General features: G+C 35.3%; 2 protein-coding genes across 9 annotated transcripts; one reads left to right on the forward strand and one right to left on the reverse strand.

Moving 5' to 3' along the window:
• Positions 1–465: 465 nt before the first annotated feature.
• Positions 466–7,311, forward strand: LOC130820225 (uncharacterized). 6 transcript variants are annotated; one of them, XM_057685508.1, is made up of 8 exons: positions 466–898; positions 1,275–1,732; positions 1,837–1,948; positions 2,349–2,469; positions 2,580–3,284; positions 3,924–5,625; positions 6,263–6,695; positions 7,094–7,311. In XM_057685508.1, exons 2-8 carry the CDS (start codon positions 1,537–1,539, stop codon positions 7,170–7,172), a joined length of 3,348 nt encoding a protein of 1,115 aa, XP_057541491.1. In that variant the 5' UTR covers positions 466–898; positions 1,275–1,536; the 3' UTR covers positions 7,173–7,311. The 6 variants fall into 6 exon arrangements, 5 of the variants coding, with proteins under 5 accessions (XP_057541491.1, XP_057541493.1, XP_057541492.1 ...); XR_009045137.1 differs by having other exon boundaries at positions 467–898; positions 6,263–6,885; positions 7,094–7,227; XM_057685510.1 differs by having other exon boundaries at positions 467–898; positions 6,266–6,695.
• A 42-nt stretch (positions 7,312–7,353) lies between these two features.
• On the reverse strand, positions 7,354–11,106 carry LOC130820226 (actin-1-like). 3 transcript variants are annotated; one of them, XM_057685515.1, is made up of 5 exons: positions 11,009–11,085; positions 10,284–10,353; positions 9,061–9,454; positions 7,839–8,452; positions 7,354–7,746 (listed from the first exon to the last, which is right to left on the reverse strand). In XM_057685515.1, the coding sequence occupies exons 2-5, from the start codon at positions 10,341–10,343 to the stop codon at positions 7,681–7,683; spliced, it is 1,134 nt and encodes a 377-aa protein (XP_057541498.1). In that variant the 5' UTR covers positions 10,344–10,353; positions 11,009–11,085; the 3' UTR covers positions 7,354–7,680. The 3 variants fall into 3 exon arrangements, with proteins under 3 accessions (XP_057541498.1, XP_057541499.1, XP_057541497.1); XM_057685516.1 differs by lacking the exon at positions 11,009–11,085 and adding an exon at positions 10,807–10,827; XM_057685514.1 differs by having other exon boundaries at positions 7,356–7,746; positions 10,922–11,106.
• Positions 11,107–13,288: the final 2,182 nt, after the last annotated feature.

Here is a 13,288-nt window from a genome sequence, read left to right on the forward strand (position 1 = left end):
ATTTTAATAAACATTGTCCCACTACTTTTGAAATACTTTGATAATTATATACTTAGGATTTATTAGACACTAAATGTTCAACAGAATTATTATAAAAAATTATTTTCAAACATGTGAGTGTAAGTGTGCAACAACAAAAAAAAACATATGTTAGATTTATTTTCCAATAAATCATCACTATAATTTATTTTGAGTCAAAAAAATTAAGATATTTAAATATAAGGACAATTTAAATACTCCATAAAATAAAACAAAATTCCATAAAAAACGTATTCTATAATGTTGCTTAGCATTAAAATTATGGCAGTTCTTTTTTTTGTCTTGATATACATTTTTGTTTAACATCATAAAATTCTCAAAATTTTCACATAAAACCAAATTTAATTAAATTAAATTGTGTAAAAACATAAAGGTGGATTTGTGAAAGGAAAGAAAAGGAAAGAAAGGCACAGCTGAACTGGATTCTCACAGTAGCACAAAACTGTAATAATCACACAACAACAACAACAAAAGATAAAACCACATTTAAAAAAAAAATTCCAGCTTGCAAAAAAAAAAAAAAAAGAAAAATGGAAGTAATTACAGAGGTAGAGCAGAGAACAAAACCTGAAAGAGAATGAAGGGTTGTTAAAGAGGAAACCAACAGAATATTTCAGGTTGTAAAAAGAAAAAAAAAAGATTTGGGTTGTTATTCAAAGTTGTATTTTTTGGGTTTTTTGATCTGTTGTTGAATTTGGTTTTATTTGGGTTGAAGCAGATCCAAGTGTTTTTTTAAAAAGTTTGCAACTTTGAAGTTTTTTGACAACATAATTTAAAGGAAAGATCTTCTTCATTGAGTAAATGCTGAAAAGGGTTTGACTTGAAGCCTTACAAGTAACAAGTTCTTATCTTTTTTCTGGTAAGTTTAATACCCAATAAAGATAATGGGGAAATTAATTGTTTAATTTTGTTCTGAATTGTTATTGACAATGAAGTAGAAAGTTTTTATTTTTTATTTTTTATTTTTTGACTGTTATTTTGTGTTGTTATGAAGTGAATGGTGTTGTTTGAGTGATGAACTAGGGTTTGTATTGAGCAAAATCTTTATGTCATTGTGATTAAATGAAATGGTTATTATGGGTTTTGCTAATTGACTTGTTTACTTGAGGGGTTTTCTGGTTTAACATATGAATGTGGATTTAGGATTGATTTTTAGTTGCCAATTGAATTGGGCATTGATCTTTCTGGACTTGAGATGAATTTGATGTTCATGACTTTGTTCCTTATAAAAACAGGAATACTTCTTCAATTGGCATATTGAATTGTTTGAGTGACCCAAATTTTGTGGGTTTGTACCATCATGAAAGCTAGACTGGGTTAGTTCTGATTTAGAAGACTGTTTATCAGTGCAATTTATCGAACCGAGCACAGTCTGTGGGTTACTGGGGCCGAGTTTCTGGTATTCGAAGTTTGCTTGGTTGTTGGTGGCATCAGGGTTGTATGTTGTATGGATTGGTTTGTGTGATAAAAAACTAAAGCACATTTAAGGCATTCAGGATGCCTCCTTCTCCGTCCTTGAGGCGTTCACCTGTTTCTGACCCGCGTGGAGATAGCCATAAGAGGGGGCGAAGTCTTGAGAATGGGCTGTCTTTTAAAGAAAGAGATGATGATCTTGCTCTATTCAATGAGTTGCAGAGCAAAGAAAGGAATAATTTTCTTCTTCAAACAACGGATGATTTTGACGATATATTATGTAATTCTTGAGACTCTTATTTTCATTTTCTTTGTTGATTTGAGCTCTTTTGTTGTTTGATGATTTGTCTTTGATTAATTTCATGTATATGCATTGTGAATTAGCAGCTTCGAAAGTGAAGCCTTTCCCGGATATAAAGCTCGGAATCAATATACCGGTTCGAGGAGAGACTAGTGATTTGCTCAATGCAGATGGCAACAAGAATGATTACGAATGGTTAGTTTCAACTGTGTTTAATCAACAAATTAATTTCTCCATTGCAAAGAGTAACAATGTACTCATTTTGAAACCTTTTGTTCACAAATTCTTGTGAGAGGCCATCTCTTTCTTTGAGAGACCATCCCTATTGGTGCGCCCATTATCATTTTTTAGTTTAATTAAGATTTAATGGGGTGGGCTTGAGAGACGTCTCTTAAAAAGACGGTCTCTCAGAGACCGGCTGCCTTCTGTTTGCTTGCTAACCTTAGCATCCTTGTATGCGTTGATAGTTGGTTTGTTTTATTCATGTCTTTTGGGCAAAGATTGAATGGGTTGCCTCACATTTCTTGTTTTTATATTTCTATACTCGATACTTTCTAATAGTTCTAAATTAACCCTTCGTTTTTGAAATGGGAAGGTTATTAACTCCTCCAGACACTCCTCTTTTTCCTTCGTTGGACGATGAACCTGTTCCTGTTAACCTTGTACATAGTGGTAGAACACGAAGTCGGCCCATCTCCATTTCAAGATCATCTACTGTGAGTAAAGAATATGATTGATTGTTCATGTATGGCTGATACTTGTTGAACCATTTTGTGGAATATTATCGTTTATTCATCACAACGTATTCAATTTCCTCTATACACAGATGGAAAAAAGTCAGAGAAGTAGTAGAGGCAGTCCTAGTCCGCAGCGTTTCAGTCCATCTCCTCGGTCAGGCAGTAGCACGTTTCGTGGAAGACCATCTTCTGCTCCTCATTCAAATCCTGCATCTTTACGTGCTAGCTCTCCATCACGAAAACCATCGCCCCCCCCAGTCAAATCGTCAACTTCTCCTTCAAGATCTCATAGAACTGCTGGATCATCTGGATCTATTGCTGCATCAGGGATGAGGGGTATATCCCCTGTAAGAACTAGTCGGGGAAATTCCGCGTCACCAAAAACCAGGGTGTGGCAATCGAACATTCCTGGATTCTCCTTGGAGGCACCTCCGAATCTCCGTACTTCTATAGCTGATCGACCTGCATCATACGTTAGGGGATCTTCACCGGCATCTAGGTCTAGCCGAGGCAGACAATCTATGTCTCCGACAACTAGAAGCATAAGTTCATCCCATAGTCAAGAACGAGACAGGCTGAGCTCGCACAGTAAAGGTTCTATAGCATCGTCTGGTGATGATGATGCAGACTCGTTGCAGTCCACATCATTGAGTTTCTCTGAGCGCCCATTGTCAAGAAAAGGAGTGGCGGGATTTCCCAGTGGAAGACCAATGGCTCACTCTAAGAAACCCACAAAGACAATTTCCTCTAGTTCTGCTCCCAAGAGATCATTCGATTCTGCAATGCGGCAAATGGTATTATACTATTTTAACCCATGGATGCTCTCTTTTTTTTTGTTTTTTTCTGTTTGAGCCGGTGTTTTCATTAGATAGTTAGCGCAGTTGCTTACTCGGTTGTTGAAATTCTCGAGAAAATTACTCATGGACATAATGGTGAAAAGTTGCTTAAAACTAGGTTTACCGAGACTTCTCTTGTTAAAAATACTATTTTAGTGGAAAAAAAAAATCATAATTGTTTTCTCTTCCACAGTTTTTCATTAATTGGATCTTGTGTTCTGACTTCTTTTTACTATTTACTAAAATGGCTCAGAAATCATATGCACTTCTTTTTTATGTAAAGTTGCAGCTATCAAGTGTCAATCATAGGATATATTGACGTCATGGGTTAATGCGGTTGTCATAACACCAAATATCGGCCAAAACCATCATATATCCCATAAAACAGCCTAAAACGCAGCATTTAACACCTTTACGATGCGTTTAATACCTGTTTAGTAAATTAAAAAACCTTTATGATGTGACCTTTACGATACGATATGACCTTTGTTTTGCATTATGCTGTATCAATTTCATAAACAATTACCTTTATATGGTTTCGTAGGTATTAATTGTTATTTACAGCTTCTTATTAAGTACACCATCTATTGCTTGTAGGATCGGAAAAGTCCTCAAAATATGTTCAGACCACTTCTATCTAGCGTCCCGAGCTCTACCTTCTACTCTGGAAAAGCCACTTCTGCCAACCGCACCATGATATCCAGGAACTCTTCCGTTACTACCAGTAGTAATGCTAGTTCCGACCAAGTAATGAGTGGCGCACATGATACCGAAGATGATGGGACAAGTGAATATGCTAAGGCACCTTTCTCTGATGTTCAAGATGAAGTATTTTCCTTCGAAAAGATGGATGTTCCAAATGAACACACTGGGCGTGAAGCGCATAATGCATCTGATGCTGGTGATTCCCCAGGATCTGGGCTTCATGTTCGCACAGTGGAAGCTGCTGCAGCGGATGTACGAGATGTATTAGTCTGTTGTAGATGTGGCAGCCAGTATTATTTAAATGAGCGGGCCGAAAATGAAGATAATTTATGCGTTGAATGCAAACAGAAAGAGATCCCGCACGATACCTCAGCCCATTTATCGAATGCTCTTGAGGAATCGCGGGGAACACATTCCGCACTGATTGTCAGTGATGCTGATTTGAGGGATACTTCACAAAATGTTCTTAATGCTGAGGATGATGTTTTCCGGCTTAGCGGAAGCTGCATTCGTTCAATGTCAGTCGGGGAGGAAAGTGGGGAGATACATTCTCAAAAGCAAATAACGGAACATGCAACGGTCAACGATCCATCTCAAACATCCAACAGCTTGCAGATGCAAAAATGCTCAGATAAAACCAACTGCAATATGAATGTAGCCGAAGGTGCTGGGATTTCGGTTCTTTTATTAAACCGGTCCAGCAGTTTGAAAGGGCCGTTGATTCACGGTAGGTCGATCAACAGCAGCGCTATATCTTACGATGATCTATCATATTCCAAAGACTTGACAAGTTCAATGAGGAGCTCTTTTGGTCTTGGTAGTATCTCTACTACATCTTCCGTTGATTTGACCTCCACTAGACATGGAGAAGTTGTTGTGCAGAGACAATTGAGTGGCAAGAGATCTGATGCAAGCTCAAAACATCAAAGTACGGGATCTTCCTTCTCGGGGACGTCCTTGCCGGTATATCAAGGTTTCGGACTTTCAACTAGTTCACGTGATGGAAGTTGTGAAGGATCGGTTGGCAACATTAGGCATATTGCTGCTGGGGATATTCCTGGATCGCCTTCTGAACAGGTGCTGGCTGTAGAAACTATGGAATTACACGACGCAGCTCCATCGGTTTCTAGAACAATGATAGCCGGAGATGACAGCAATGACGTATGTACAAGATCTAGTGAAACAGATCCTTCTATAGCTGACCGTATAGAAAGCGCCAAGTTCGAGGATAAATCTCGAGCTTCTGTGAGCATAGATGGTGGGCATGCGTTTGAATTTGAAGACCCGCCAAAGAGCACAGGAAACACTACTCGAGATTTAGAAGAGATGGTGTTCCTTGAATCTTCTGTGGCAGAAGAATCAGTAACAGACAACGGGTTAGGTCAAGTGGGTGATACGGAAGATCCTGTTCGAAGTTCTACATCTACAATGTCCGAGATAGAGATTAATGATTCCCATCCTAGCTCCCCGAAATCACAAATTGATGTGATATTTAGGGAAGAGCTTGAATATCCTTCATCTACGACGCGTAACAATGAAGATGTGAAGGATTCTTTTCTGAATTGCAAAGGAAATCATGATGATGGAATTGCAGGTACATTTCCTTTTGTCTTTGCAGTTTTTTACTTTACTTTAATGTGTGCAATCAGATTTTTACCGTCGTGTATCATAATTTTGACGGACTGTGTTTGGTAAATAACTATAATGATATCCAATGATGGAAATTAATGTCGAAAAGGCAAAATGTTTGGTAAATAACTACCAACAATGGATTAATTTAGGTGCAATGGCCTCTTGTTGGCAACATGATTTGCTAGATAACTTATTTGCAGGCTGGCACTATAGGGGGCAAGAGGGGCATTTGCACCCGGCCCATCCAAAAAGTTAGAAAAATAACGCTTTAATATTTAATAGTTATGGCCAGAGGTGTTCCATCGGGTCATTGGATAGATTCCGGTTTATGTTTTTCAAGTCGGTTTGAAATCGGGTTTTGTATCTATATTGTTTTTTGCACAGTTGTAAATCATGTTTGAAGTCGGGTCAAAATCGGGTTCGGGTAAATTCGGGTCATTGGGTCTGTTTTGAACACCTCTAGTTATGGCCCTACAATAGTATATTTAATAATTAGGGGCCATAATTAATGTTTCATCCCGCCTTTCAAATCTCAATGCATCACAAAATAGGAGCTTCCATATTTATCTCTAGTAGCTCTGATGATTTTCTGTTTATAGCAGAGGAATCTACTGTGATGGTGGAGGAACACGAAGGGAGGAGGACGAGAAGTCTTACACTAGAAGAAGCAACGGACACTATTCTCTTTTGTAATTCCATCATTCACGATTTGGCATATAAAGCCGCTAGTATTGCGATTGAAAAAGAAAAGGAAAACTTAGAGCCATTAGAAGGTTCAAAACCGACGGTTACTATCCCAGAAAGACGTAGCTTTGACAGAAAGGATCCTCTACCTCGTGGAATCACCACTGGTAGATCTCCGAAAACTCAAAAAGCTAGAAAACGACGTGCAACAACTGAAACGGAGGCAAAACCTCCTCTTACAGAAAATGAGAAGTCTAATGAACCTGTGGTTCGAAACATTGGGCTTCCTAACAATCTCGATAGCATGAAACCGCCCAAGTTGGAATCAAAATGCAACTGCACGATAATGTGAGTTGTTGATCGTCATATAGGAATTACTGGTACTTAGTAAGTCAAGTTTTTGTTTGATAATTGCAAATTTTCGTTCTCTTCCAGATTATTATTCGTAACATAGAACACACGATCGTGTGGGGGTGCATAATCTTGTAAAGTTTCTTGTCAAATTAGGCTGATATTGTTAGAGAAAGAAGTAATTAAGGTATGTTCATGCTCAAGTTACCACATGAATGTTTTAGTCACATTCAATTATTTTCAAGTTGGATTAGAATATGTTATTGCCATATTTGTTTCATTTGATGCATCAGCTAAGAGCTGGAATAAATAAAAGCGAGATTTTTTTACTATTCTCCTAGACAAGATTACGAACATTTTAGAACTTTTTACGATGGTTTGATCATGTTGCACAGGACTAAAAGATGGCTTTTCTGGGGGCCTCTATTTGTTGCCGATCAGAATTTAGATTATCATCATCATACCCAGAAATGATCAAGGTTTGGGGAGGAAAGAAAGACAGCAACTCGTACAGAGAATGCGATCAGGATTTAGATATCATCCGAAAAGTCGGGTAGCAATGGACGGAGTATGTATATTCATAAATACAATGAACAAATTGATTCATAAAAGGTTTGAGTTGATGTGTTTATGTTAGTACCAAAACATTAAAAGAGCTACACACAAAAAGCAGCACCCATACAGCTGCATAAATTTATATTAATTCAGAAATGTGAGAATATTGATATATGGATTATCGAAATCAAAATTCTTGCACATCTCCAAGGTACTCGTCACGCAAACGATAACTAAAGAATACATATAACAAAACAAAAATTTATACGACTAATTAGGCTCGCCAATCAAAATCGGTGGATGACTTCGCAACGAAAACTAAAGAATACATATATCCGACTACTGATTAGGCTTGCCAATCAAAATCGGAGGATGCAAGTCATACCCGTCTTCCAAACAAATGGCGCCTTGAACATTTATAGTGAAATTAGAAGCACTTCCGGTGGACGATTGACGGTCCAGATTCATCATACTCTGCCTTTGCAATCCACATCTACAGTGCAGAAAAAACACGAGCAAACGTTAGAATTTTGCAACGATGAATTAGCGTATAGCTATTACACGGATCAAAGCACATATACAAACCTGTTGGAAAGTGCTGAGGGATGCCAAGATAGAACCACCGATCCACACACTGTATTTTCTCTCGGGTGGTGCCACAACCTTAATTTTCATGCTGCTTGGTGCTAGTGCAGTAATTTCCTTGCTCATTCTATCGGCAATGCCGGAGAACATGGTGGTACCACCACTGAGTACGATGTTTCCATACAAATCTTTCCTAATATCCACGTCACATTTCATGATCGAATTGTAAGTGGTTTCATGAATACCAGCAGCTTCCATTCCGATGAAAGATGGTTGGAAGAGGACCTCCGGGCATCTGAATCGCTCAGCACCAATAGTTATAACCTGCCCATCAGGAAGCTCGTAGCTCTTCTCCACAGAGGAGCTAGTTTTTGCAGTCTCCATATCCTGCTCGTAGTCAAGAGCGATGTAGGCAAGCTTTTCTTTCATGTCCCTCACAATTTCACGCTCAGCTGAGGTGGTGAAAGAGTACCCACGTTCAGTAAGGATTTTCATCATGTAGTCAGTCAGATCTCGTCCAGCCAGGTCAAGACGAAGGATAGCATGCGGGAGAGCATACCCTTCATAAATGGGTACAGTGTGACTGACACCGTCTCCAGAGTCAAGGACAATACCTGCAATCAGTTTGCACAATATAAAAGATTGATATCAATCAAATATCTCAGGATGCTAGCATCACAAGTGCAATACAGTAAACCCGATTATTTCAATAGGAAGACACTTAGGGCCTTAGGGGGTGTTTGGTACTTAGCTTTTATATTGGCTTTTTTTGGTTGGCTTTTGGCTTTTGGCTTGCTGGTTGGTCAAACGGTCTAAAAAAGTGTTTGATAAATGGTTTTTAAGCCAAAATAAAAAAGCTATTCCAGTTAGCTTCTTTTGTTGGTTTTTGGCTTGTTGGCCTACTTTTTCTCTAACAAACAGCCAAAGGCCAATACTTAAATTTATTAAACATCTCCATAAACAACTGGCTCTTTCAGCTAGCTTTAAAAGCCAACAAAACAGCCCACATTTTCAACTGGTCACAAGTCAACTAAAAGGCCAACAACCAAGGGCTAACAGTCAATTGCCAAACACCCCTTAAAAGTGAAGGATACTATAATTCAACATCACCAATCGGGAAAAATAAAATGCAATGATAGTCTCAGGTAAGTTTTCCTATTGGGAGAGTGGAATGAGATTTAATGAACTTTACATGAAACACTTAAAAGTATAGTTATCTTACCAGTTGTACGCCCACTAGCATATAGTGAAAGAACAGCCTGAATGGCAACATACATAGCAGGAGCATTAAAGGTCTCAAACATGATCTGAGTCATCTTTTCACGATTTGCCTTGGGATTGAGTGGGGCTTCAGTAAGGAGAACCGGGTGCTCTTCTGGAGCAACACGAAGCTCATTATAGAAGGTGTGATGCCAAATCTTTTCCATGTCATCCCAATTGCTGACAATACCATGCTCAATCGGATATTTCAGGGTCAAGATTCCTCGCTTTGATTGAGCTTCATCACCCACATACGCATCCTTTTGGCCCATGCCAACCATCACACCAGTGTGACGGGGACGACCAACAATGCTAGGGAACACAGCTCGTGGGGCGTCATCACCAGCAAATCCAGCCTATACATAAAGAACTTAGATCACTGAACTACATCCATATTTAAGTATCAAAAGTCCTCTACAACAATTCCACCACAAAAAATGGCCTCCAATGTCTTTTGTTGGCAAACTTCAACTTTCATGATTGTCGATGCACGACTTCAACTATTAATATACTCGTATTTACTTATGAACTTCTCTATTAGTAAAAGTAAAAACCAAAAAAGTTGCTCCCTCCTATCCCAGTGTTAGGATCCTCTCCATTACTTTTTTTATTACCCATGCTAAGATTTTGACACCTATTTATGAATAAAAAAATTAAAATTTACCGTATTTTTCCTCCATCAAGCAATTCTAACCATTAGATTGAGTAATGGACTCTCCATTAGGAGTACATTTAAAGTAATGGAGAGGATCCAAACTCCCTATCCCTACTATTTGTCAAAATTGGGATTGCAAGCTTGTCATTTGTCAATCATTTGTCATACACTGATTCAATCTTTAGTATCTTTAATTGTGCATAATTAAAAATTATAAAAAGTTAATATCAATTAAGTTTACATTGAGACAAATAAAATAAAATCCCTTTTAATTAAGTTCAAACTTATAAATTAAGGATAAACTATAAGATAATATGTCGGTAGCGCCAAGGCACCAAAAATACTCCTGAAATATAGTAAAACAATCAAACAAATTCAAGCAATCAAATCATAGATGAACTCTTTCAACAAGGCCATATCAATTCCTCATTACCAAACAACACCATATTAATTTATCCTCTAGTCAAAATAGAAAACTATGATACTCCAAAAATGAAAGGGAAGCCATTAGTAATGAGAGAAGAATATACCTTGACCATTCCAGTTCCATTGTCACAAACAAGGGGCTGAATATCCTCACCATCTGCCATTTTCGATTATCTGATGAAAATTATAGAAGGTCTTAGTAATATACTCATATTGGCTTTATCAAACAATCAAAACCAATATTTAACCTTTTTAACATCTATTAGTGGTTAGTGCCCTTATTAAAACAGCCAGATAAACAACAAATCAATCAAAATTGCAGAATTAATTAAAAAAATTACTAGATAAATCCAAATAAATAAACATTTCACCCATTTGAAAATAAAAATATTCCAATGCAAAACATACAATGATAGATAAACAAAGCAAAGGATACTAACTTTATCACTTAAATATAAAATACAAATGCAAATCATAAAACAAATTTCTAATAAAGGTTCATTTTCACAAGTTCAAATAAAAAAAATTTAAAATTAAAAAAAATTAAAAAAAAAAAAAAAAAAAACCATTTGCACCCATTTGCAGATACAGAAACATGCATTAATATGACAATCCAGGCGATCCAACCTTTGTCAGTTAAATGTGTGAACTGTAATGCAATCAGACAAACAATCAATCAAAGAAAAATGCAGATTTAATTTCAAAAATTTGGGAAGATACAAAAAATAAAAGAATGAATTACCAAAGAGAGAATGCGATGTAAGAAAGGAGAAAGAATGAGAAGAAATGAATGAAAAATCAAAGAAAATAATGATGAAGAAGAGAAAACCCTAAAATTGGATAGAGCATTTGTTTGTTGAATTTGATGAAATTGAATGAGGAAGAATCGGAGAACCCTTAAATTTCCAAATTTTACGACAAACCAAGCACGTCCAGACATGTAATGTATAATGTATATTTATTATTAGAATAATAATGAATTAATTTTGAATTTAATCAATCAATCAATGACAAAAATAGAGCATAATGATCAAAGACGTAAATTATTTTAAAATATTTATTAAATAATTTTCTAATTAATTTTATGTTGCTAAATTTCATTGCAAATAGTTATTTTAGCTCTGATGTCAAATAGCAAAAGTCATTTATTCTAACGACATGAACCACCACAATCTCGTTAGAATGAATATTAATTAATATGACAATTTACTAAAAGGCCCTCAAGACATATATAATAATACTCCCTCCTATTCAGCTTATATGTCCCATTTTCTTTTATGGTCAAGTCACCTTAATTGTCCCATTTCTATTTTTGGTATGGGTTTTTGACTTTTATGTCCTTAGTAGCTTTATCCTATTTTCAATTATACCCTCCATTACCCATACTAATTTTCCTCACTTACATTAAAAAACTCATAATACCACTCTCTTTCCTACCCTTAGGGTCCCACTTTTGACTCTCCTTAAAATCCGTAAAAAGTCAAATAGGACTCCTAAAGTAAATAGGAGGGAGTAGTATTTAACCCATCCTTAAAAGGCACAAAGCCACAAACTATAAGAATGATATGAAAAGAGCATCAATAATAACATACTTTGAGTTGAGATCGCACATTAAATAAACTAACTTTAATATGATTCATTGTATTATAATTTTTTTTATTTAAGTTAGTTTATTTGTTAAGAACTTTATTGTTAATGTTTTTTTGTTTGAAATAATTTTAGGATGAACTACCTCTTTATAATTTGTGTGCAGTGTACAAGTGAGGACAAAATGTATTGAAAAACGTTTATATAAATTTATGAAATCAATCTACAAACTGGTACAAAGTGTCACCAACCCAAACGAGATCGGTGTATTACTGGAGTTTGATTATTTTGTATTAGTATTTTATTTGTACTAGATTAACGTTTTTTTACATTAATCAATAATTTTGCTTTTTAAATCGAATGATTTGTTTAATTAGTGTTAGAAAAGCAAAAAGTACCCATTTTAGGGTTCACCGAAACTTATTTCTCAAACTAATGTTTATATAGAAAAACAATTAAACAAAGCTATTTAAGTGTGATTTGAAAGTTCCAAACCTATTAATTCTATACAAAGCAAATAATTCTTCTACAAATAAAAGTCAAATCTCAAAATGATAATATTCTAACTAAAAAGAAAACTTACAGTTATGGGTGTTTTAAAATATCCGATCCGATTTTGAAAACCGAATAATTTGGACTGGATATTCGGTTTATAAATTGGATATCGTATCTAGAACATGGTATTTGCAAAACAAGATATCCTGATATCCAATTTAAGGGGTTGGAAATGAGAAGGGTAAGAAGGACTTTACACCCTTGATTTGACTAAAATAAAAAAAATCTATAGTCACGATTGAACCAAAAATACATAATCGTAAAAGTAATTATGTTATACAGAAAAGTAACTATGAAATAATTTTTAAAATGTTCTTAATTTATAACATAGTATCTTTTTTGTATATATAGTAACAAAACAAAATCAAACAAAAATCCTTCTCATTCTTTTCATTTTAAAATCATTCTCATTTGATATTATATATATATATATATATATATGTGTGTGTGTGTGTGTGTGTGTGTGTGTGTGTTTTCTATAAAAAAAAACTTTGTTTATATTGTTGAATGTACTAATATTTACAATTTTCAATTACTACTAAGTTGCATAACTAATCTATTGTTAATTAAATTAGATTTTTGATATCCAACAATAGTCACAAAATGATTTTTTTTTCAAACTTTAAAAAGTAAGTTTGATCAAAGAAAAAAGCCGAAATGAGCTAAAATTTTTATATGTCAAAAATATCAAAATATTTTTTAAAAAGTAAAAAAAAAAATTAAATAGCTAAACCCAACGGAACCTATCAAAGATAACAAACACAAAAAAAGTAAGTTAACTTATTGTATTGCATATCAAAAGCTGCTGTAACATAACAATAAGAATAAAAACTATTTTGAAATTCTATTTTGATAGGTAAGAGTTTCAATTATAATTTTATTTTGGATAATTTTAGCATTGGATAGAATTAAGTGGTTTGGAACATCCAAACCACAATGAAATAGCTTTCTTTCTAAATAAACACTA

This window comes from Amaranthus tricolor, chromosome 8, assembly GCF_026212465.1.
Source record: "Amaranthus tricolor cultivar Red isolate AtriRed21 chromosome 8, ASM2621246v1, whole genome shotgun sequence".
NCBI lineage: Eukaryota > Viridiplantae > Streptophyta > Magnoliopsida > Caryophyllales > Amaranthaceae > Amaranthus > Amaranthus tricolor.

Coding starts and splice junctions, on each gene's coding strand:
- LOC130820225 (XM_057685508.1), top strand. CDS start 1,537: ATGCCTCCTTCTCCGTCCTTGAGGCGTTCACCTGTTTCTGACCCGCGT. Junction 1,949..2,348: donor AACAAGAATGATTACGAATG/GTTAGTTTCAAC, acceptor TGAAATGGGAAG/GTTATTAACTCCTCCAGACA. Junction 6,696..7,093: donor AAATGCAACTGCACGATAAT/GTGAGTTGTTGA, acceptor CATGTTGCACAG/GACTAAAAGATGGCTTTTCT.
- LOC130820226 (XM_057685515.1), bottom strand. CDS start 10,343: ATGGCAGATGGTGAGGATATTCAGCCCCTTGTTTGTGACAATGGAACT. Junction 9,455..10,283: donor ATGGAACTGGAATGGTCAAG/GTATATTCTTCT, acceptor CTTTATGTATAG/GCTGGATTTGCTGGTGATGA. Junction 8,453..9,060: donor TGCTAGTGGGCGTACAACTG/GTAAGATAACTA, acceptor AACTGATTGCAG/GTATTGTCCTTGACTCTGGA.